The 8,772-nt window shown below is 36.5% G+C and overlaps 1 protein-coding gene across 6 annotated transcripts in view; it reads left to right on the forward strand.

Moving 5' to 3' along the window:
• AHI1 (Abelson helper integration site 1) overlaps nt 1–8,225 on the forward strand; it is a 203,081-nt gene extending 194,856 nt beyond the window's left edge. For 4 of the 6 annotated variants that reach the window (XM_027056817.2, XM_027056815.2, XM_027056812.2 and 1 more), the window contains 2 exons: nt 432–534; nt 5,147–8,225. In XM_027056817.2, coding sequence (XP_026912618.2) covers nt 432–534; nt 5,147–5,149 — 106 coding nt within the window. In that variant the 3' untranslated portion in view covers nt 5,150–8,225. Of the gene's footprint in view, nt 1–431; nt 535–5,146 lie in introns of those variants that run through there. The other 2 variants (XR_008298323.1, XM_027056819.2) reach the window with 2 other exon arrangements.
• Nucleotides 8,226–8,772: the final 547 nt, after the last annotated feature.

Raw genomic sequence — 8,772 nt, forward strand, 5'->3', positions numbered from 1 at the left:
GTTTTCGCTTTCTTTGGGTAAATACCCAGTAGTGGAATTCTTGGATCATATCACAGCTTTCTTATGCATAAATTTCCTTCACCCCTTTCTTTGTCATTAAGGAATCTCATGTTATTTTTACACATACACACATGTTTTTTCCATCTAGTTTGATAAGAAAATATTCTGGCTTTTCCTGGGCATCTAATATTTTTCTAAGAGAAGTTAAATTTATTTTATTCTGTCCCTTCATCATAATAGAGAAGGAACCCTACCAGCTAAAGATTCATGTCTCTACATTATTTTGAGCATCTCCCTAATGTTTTTCTCTCAGATCCATCCATTGATCTCCCCTTTCTGTTCCCACTGCTACTGCCCTAGATCAGAGCCTCATGTGGGCTATGGCAGCAGTCTTCTTACAGGCTCCTGTTTCTCATCTTTCCCTCCCGTAGTTCTGAAGTGGGCAAAGCGCAGAGCTGTGAGGACCGAGGGCACACAATGGATATGCAGGGGAAGAAGAATGACCAAACCAGTCAAAAGGTCACCCTAATAGAGGTAAGAGGAAAACCAGGAGAAAGTTGTAGCATGGAGTCAGCAGGGAAAGATTTAGGGAAGGCCTGGTCCGCCATCACAAATGCCAAATAAGTCATGGAGATGAAAAGTACAGGATAGGAAATAGAGTCCATAATATTGTGATACCATTTTTGGTAACAGGTGGCAACTACACTTATGATCATTGAAAAACGGACAGCGTTGTTGAATCAATGTGTTGTACACCTGAAACTAATATAATATTTTATGTTAATTATACTGTTATTAAAAATAAATAAACAATGACGAATGCCATAGGGAGGAGAAGTAAAATAAGGACTTAAAAGTGCCCTTTCAGGATTTCCTGTCAAGAGGCCATTTATGACCTCCAAGAAGATAGTTTTGATGAGAGTCCTTGTGACCGTCTCCAGTGCAGAGGGAAAAAATAATCAGAAGAGACTGCTTTTCCAAGAAGCTGTACTTCAAAGGAAAGAAAAGGCTGGGCAATAACCAGTAGAAAACACGGGGTTTAGAGATCTTTGTAGAGAGGGGAATGAGGAGAAGAGTTACAAACTGAAAGGAAAGAGCCCCAGGGGAGGAGCCATTCAAGATAAAGGACAGGTGAATAATCCCTGGAGACCAGAGGAAATACACAGATTAGAATTTGAAACAAGGCAGGGTCACGTTTGTACTAAGATAGGCCAGTGAGACAAGTGTGTTTGAATGATGGTGTTTTCTTGTGGGGGATGGAATGTAGGAAGGTCAGGAAGACCTTTCTGAAGAAGAGGCCTCTGTTTTCTCGGTTAGGCAGTGGTGACATTTGTCTGCTAAACGTGAAATGTGTCCACTTTTGTGAAGTTGTCACTTAAAGGAAACCAGATTCAGAATTTTCATAAGTATTTTTAGGTTTTAATTATAAAAAACTTAAATCTCCTTATACCAAAAGCATATAGATGAGTAGTTATACAATCATGGGTTAAGAAATGACTTTTTATCCTTGATAACAGAATCAGAAAACATTTTAAAACAAATTTTAATAATAAGAACTTCAAAATGATTTAAAGCAAAATCTAGAAACATATAATAACCCAGGATGAGGAAGAACTTCACAAGATATGTGACAGATAAAGAATTAATACCCTTAACATATTTTTAAAAAACTCTTAAAAATCAACAAAGAAAAGAAAAATTGGCAAAGGGCCTTCAGAGGACATTCTTAAAGAAAATGAATATATATGAAAAGTGTCTACCTTCCAGTGATCAAATAACAAAAATTAGTAAATGATACAGTATTTTTCCCCTCACAAAATGGCAACAAGTTTCAAACTTATAAAACCGATGGGGGCACTGAGTTTCCTCATACACTGCTGGTAATTGTATAAGATTCATCCATTCCCTGTGGGGGATAGCTTGGTGATACTTTTTTTTTTTTTTTTTTTAAAGTTGTCAAACTGTTCATGTCCTTTGATTTGACAGTTTTAGTTCTAGGAATCTATTATAGGAAAATGGTCAAGTATACATGGGCAGAATCAGTTAAAAGGCTGTTCCTTCAAGCAGTGTTTTAAAAATAGGAAGAAAGAATTAAATTTCTATGAATATAGAGTTGATTAAATTACAAAACATTTCTATAAGGGAATACCATGTGATACTATTTGTTACATTATTGAATTATTTTCATAGACATGGAAAGATGTTTAAGTAGAAGAAAGACAGTTATGAAGTAGTTTGTATACAACATAGTCAGTTGACTCTTGAACAACTGGAGCACCAGTCCCTGCTTTATGCAGTCAAAATCCGTGTATAACTTTGGTTCCCCCAAACAATAACAGCCTACTGTTGACCAGACTACTGATAACATAAATAGTCACTTAACACATATTTTGTATGTTATATGTATCACATAGTGTTCTCTTACAATAAAGTAAGCTGGAGAAACAAAAACGTTACTAAGAAAATCATACAGAAGAGAAAATACATTTATATTACTGTACTAATCAATATCGTAAGTTCACATCGTGTTTACAAGATGAATCATCTGTCTGTACCTACATCATTATTGTCTTATATGATATAAAACACTGTAGGTGTCATATGTATTACTAACACTGACATCAAAAATGAAAAGGTAATGTAAAAATCCATATTTATTTAAACGTATAACATTCATGCATTGATAACAGATGCAGCAATATGATTACTTTATGGTAGCCTAGTGTAATCATTGTAATTGCTTCACAGTCACCTGGCCTATACAGTAATGAATGAATTGTTATGGCCTACAGTACTGTAGTTCTCTTCCTTATACCAATTGGAAACACTGTTACATTTTTTTAAAAACAACTCGTGTGATGAAAGGCTGATACGCAGTTTCTCTTATTAGGAGAGAGAGAGAAGCATGCTGTACTGTAATATAATTGTTTGAAAACAAAGTTTTAAACAGGAATAAAACTAACACATTATTAATTTTATTACATAGCACTGCCTATATAGTCTGTCCACTTCCATACAAGTGTTGCACATAATGTTCTACACAGTGAATACTTAAGCGATGATGATGATGATGATGATGATGATGACGACGACAGTTAATTCAATTTTCACACAGGGACGCCTGGGTGGCTCAGTCAGTTAAGCGTCTGACTTCGGCTTAGGTCATGATCTTGCAGTTTGTGAGTTCGAGCCCTGCTTCGGGCTCTGTGCTGACAACTCGGGATGAAGAACGCTTGAGTTCGGAACCATATTACCTGGCTTCATGTCCTGTTTGGCTACTTTTGCTGTACATGACTTTAGGCAAGCTTCTTTCGCTCTTTGTTCTTCAGTTTTCTCATCTGTGAGTAGGGATAATACCTACCTCAAGGATTATTATGAGGAATAAATGAGTTAAGATGCATTGCACCCCACTTAGCCTGGTTCACTTCTCTTAAAGATGTTATCTACACGGCCTGCTTCACTGTGTCTCTGGAGGGTTCCCTCTCCGGAGGGTCCTCTGGCTTCTCTGTTTACTTCTCATAGTGCCATCTCCACCTGATGAATGTCACTTGTCCTACATCCTCTGCACGTGCAGGATGCAGCCCACTCACTTCCAGCTGCTCTTCTCTCCCTTCCCTTTTCTGTTTTTCTTCTTTGTTTTTGTTACCGCTTTTATAAACTCCTCCTCTGACTCTGTTTTGCCTCGTTATTCTTCTAAGATCCTTTTACCTTTCTCATGGCCCCTTGCAGATGTTTATAGGGTTTCTCAGGCCCTGGTGCCCAGCATCCATTTGAGCCTTTACTACTTTCTTTTCCATTTTTATTGGGCCCTGGGCCCTAATTTGGGACAAGTTTTGTGTGCTTCCCATGTATACACACAGGGACAGAATGAATGCCACCCTTTTCTGGCCCCAAGTGAGATTGTACCTTGGCACACCACCTCTGTACCCTTTTACACTCTACTTCAGTTGCTTTCATGAGCCTCACTTGGAACATTTTTGGACTTGTACATTTAATGCCACCTTATCTGTGCTAGCTCTGCTGAACAGATTTGAAGTCCGGAAACGGACTGACAGAGGATTTTCTTTCCCCTCGTGTATAAATGTCTTTCATCAAAAAAAGATAGCAAAAAAGATAGTTTAACTATTTATTTAAGTTTGAGCCTGCCCCTAAAAGCACAGATGTTGCCTAAGCCTCCTGTGCTACCAGGGAAGGGGCTTAGGAAATGGTTACCCTGCCCTTTCGTGCCACGATGCCCTAGCCTCTACTTTTCCCAGGAGCGCTTGGTAGAATTGATTGCCACCTTAGCCACATTGCCATCACTCTCAGGCGGCATCTGCCTTCTGAGAGCAATCAAGCATGAAGCCCTTTCTGTTCAGAGGAAGGACAGCAACGTGTTTATCTACTTTCAGATACTCACCACTGGCACATGAATAATTGCAGTAAAGGGTGTCCGGTTCAACACGACTAGCTTATCTCCCCCTAGTTTTTGTGTCCTTCCTGCGTGTTCTCTAAGAAGGTCCTTGTTTCATCCACGTATTGATTCTTGATTTTCATTAGTGACATAATTTGATTTATTTCAAAGCTGCATCTAAATGCATAATTAACCATCACTACCTTTGTTAAAAATGACCCACACCATTTTTTGGTTTTATGCAAAAAATGTAATAGTTAACCCACTTTGTGAAAATAGACATAATCATTGACTAAATGAAAGAATGCTGTTTAATAAGATGGTCTATATCCTTCCCATTTACTAACCTTGGAGCATCATCCATGACATTTTTTCCTCCAATGAATGAAGAGCTTTCCGAATTCTGATTGCCTGCTCTTAATTTCTGGAAGTTACTCCAGGTTTGGAGTGTTTAGGGTCTGTATTTGAGAAGTGTATTTCTTTTTCACTTGTCAGTGCTGGAGCAGGCCTTACGCAACCACTAACGGTGCCAAAAGTGTTAACAGTGTGTTCAAGAAGCACATTAGGAGATAGGTGATTAGTACTTTGGTCTTTCTTGGGTGTGTGTGTGTGTGTGTGTGTGTGTGTGTGTGTGTGTGTGTGTTACGCCATGTGCTTATTACGCACGTTGTTGCCAGGGCACACCGAGATTTGGTTGTGGCCAAAAGACATTGTCTAAGTTCATTTAGTACATTTTGTGTACTTTTCTCCTAGTAAAGAGTTGAAGAATGAAGAGACAACCAAATACACAGAAATGAAATGACAAATTAAACCAAATGGAATTTCTCTTCAGAGTGAAGAACTTCCAGATACTAAGGAAGAAAGTAAGGCCCCACTACTCCTTGTCCTTATGAAAGAATCTAGAAAAATCAGAAGCAAGGTATGAGTAGAAAAATAAATGGGGCCTTTTGACCTTAATTATTTTAAACCATTGTGATTGTTGTTGATCCGAGTATTGGTCCTTATGTGTATTAGTTATTGCATCAGAATTACATTACCACCGTTGGAAAACCAATAAAGAAAAAAACATAATTGCCACTCAGCCGAGATGAAGGAAAAGTGTTTGCACTGTCAGGATGTCCATTAAGCAGTCATTTAATATTCTTACATCTGTATTGTGATTGTATGTGTGATGTTCTGTTCAGAATATGAAATACATGCTTTTGAAATTTAACTTTATTTAAGAGGGAAGCAGCTTCAGAATGTGTATTCAAAATGGTCCCAGTAAGAAAGACATTAAAAGGGAACAAATTTGTTAGTTTTGAATGAATCATATATGTAACTTGATACATACAAACTAAAAATGGCTTTTGGCAGCAGTGTTTCAAATTACTTTTTAAAAAGAGCACTTCATATTTAAGCATATAAGTAATTTGTAGACTTAACATTGTTTAATATTTATTTTAGTCTTAACATTTATTCTTACATTGCATTATTTATTTCTTGAGTTCCAGAACAATGGTATCATTACTATGTGACTATATATATATATATATATATATATATATATATATATATACACACATATATATATATGTAGTGTGTGTGTGTGACTATATATTTTAAAGTGTGATGTTAGAAAAGTTCATTTCTTTGGTTTTTTTTTTTCTTGACTCTTCTCCTTTCTCAACTATGTGATTATAAGTCTGTCAATAAATATGTAATCCCACACAGGTCAAAACTAATAAAACCCAGAAAACTTATTTACCAAATTAGACAATTGATTCCATTAAAGTTAGAAGTGAGAAAAAAAGTGTTGAGCATTGAGGTGTAAATTTTGCCCAGATGTATACCCAATATAAAATATCTTCTAGTAAAAATGTATGTGGCTCTTATCCCTGCACATGTTGTTGAGGCATGAAAATTGGTAAACATTCCCCTGCTGTGTAGAACATAAAAGGGGGGAGCATTTTTGAAGGTGGTGAGTGGCATCAATGCCAGCCAAAGCCCTCAGCGATCAGCACAGAAGTCTGTTCGGGTGGCACAGAGCCCCCAGTGTCCTGAGTGCACACATCTGTGCCTTCACGTACAGCCCAGCCCAAGCAGCTTGAGTCACCCTTGTAGAAGCTTGTTCTTTCTGTCTTGTGAATGCACTTGATAATTAAAAAATAAAAATACGCATCTCTGCAGTTTCAGCTCATTGTTTTGAGATGCGTACTGATCCTCTGATTTCAGTTTTAATCACAAAGAATTTCAACAAGTTGCAGAAAGATTTTAAATCAAGACAGATGAAACATGTCAAGGGAGCTAAACATCTGCTGAGATCTCAATGTTCATATGAAAAATAAAGGGTTATTTTTATATCGCAACTACTGAAGACAAAAATAACAATTGAGGCAAAACCAGGAAAAGTTGGTTTTACTCAAAGCCCAGTCCTTCTCTCTTTTGTCCTGTTGACAAATGAGACTCCAGTTATGTCCACAAATAGATTAATAAAACATCTTTACCATTCTCTCAAACATGAGATGGGGTGGGGGCGATCATAAAAGTGCCCTCCAAATAGAAGTCCAAATTATAGTCAAGTAAAGGAATCGGACACAAGAATCTATTTGAAGATTCTAATACTGCACATTTTCTTAGTAACAAATGAGTTTTCTTTGTTTATCTTCATTCTGAAATCATTGAATTGTGTCCCATTTTATGAAGTCTCTTTTCTCCAAACAAGTAACATTTTGACACTATCTTTCTCTAGATCTAAATAATATTTTTAAGCCATTCTTACAGATTTATTTCCCAATTGATTCTACTCTATCTTGAACATTAAACTTTCTTCAATATCAAAACTATATAGTGGATAAGATTTGCAAAGCTAGTACAACAATCAAGTTTTTAAAGGTTTAAGACATGAAATATTTTACACCATGATGCAAATAAATGTTTAAAATGCACATTTTAAATGAAATCAGTGTTTTTAAGTGACTAATACTTGGTACTTTTAAAACCTTATGTAAGGCTTCTTTCCAGAAAAGCAAATACTTGACCTTCATTTTAGTTTTAAGTTACAGGGAAGTTTTATTGCAAAAAGACGTTTTCACTTTAGGAAGCTCGACAAGAGTATATCTGGGAAATAATTTACCATTTCATAGCTTTATATGACATGTCACTTTAATTGTATATTTAATTCACAAATATTTTTGAGAGTTAGAGTTCTAGGACCTTTAAATTCAAGACCTTCAACTTGTTTTTTACGGATTTTATTTTTAAACCATCTCTACATCCAACATGGGGCTCCAACTTACAACTCCAAGGTCAAGAGTCACATGCTGTACCGACTGAGCCAGCCAGGTGCCCCAAGACTTTACACTTTTACATGTATTTAAATGATTTCCATCGAAGAGCCGTATCTGTTAAGTAAATTATGAGAACATTTTTCAACAGTCTGACTTTTTTAAGCTATGTATTTGTTGATTTCTGCTTCATTGAACTCAGGAACAGAAAATATTCCCCAAATCTTCACCTTATGTATATGATCTCATTTACTCTTCACATCAAACCTATGAGGTAGGTAGACTATTACCTGCCCTACAAATAAGGAAACCAAGATTTTGAAGGTTAAGTAATTTGTCCAAGTGCACGTGACCAGTGATGTCACCACAAGTTGTAAATGGAGATTGCCAGACTCTACTGGGAGGTCTCTGAAGGGCTGGATCTCAGTTACTGTATAGAGTAAATGCCAGTAAATGCTTATTGTTGGAGACTCCAGCACAAGCTAGAAGAAAGAAGCAGTTTGGATGTACCCACAACCACACTCAGACTAGAAGCATCTAATATGTCTTTAATGCAACAGATACCCCCCCCCAAAAAAAATGAAATATGTCTGAATTAACAAAAAATTTTTGAGCTGATAACTGTTTATCCCATAATTATTTTGATAAATCTTTACTCCATACTATAATTCTTATATTTTCTTAAGAAAGATTCTGTGGAATCAAACTAATACATGTACAGTAAGATATTATTCAAGAAACAGAAAGGCTCCATTCCAGTCATATAAAAGATAAGAAAAACATCAAGAGTCACGTCAATCAAAAGGCTCTGTTGACTGGAGAACTCAATCTATGGATGGACCCAATTATCTGCAGGACAATTGATGTCAGCATCATTTAGGGTTAGCAATGGACCAACTAGGCAGAAGCAGACAGCTACTCTCTGTAGAGACCCAGAAAGCAGACTTCGTAATGAGGCGCTTCATTCATCATACCCTTCTGCTCCAATTGTTAAAGTGAATAGGAAATACTTTAAGTTAAGGCGGGAACTGGATAGCATAAAAACATTTGTTTTGTAAACACAAAGAATGCTTTTTTTCTAATGATCTTCTTCAAATCTACATCAAGCATATG

This window comes from Acinonyx jubatus, chromosome B2 (assembly GCF_027475565.1).
Source record: "Acinonyx jubatus isolate Ajub_Pintada_27869175 chromosome B2, VMU_Ajub_asm_v1.0, whole genome shotgun sequence".
NCBI lineage: Eukaryota > Metazoa > Chordata > Mammalia > Carnivora > Felidae > Acinonyx > Acinonyx jubatus.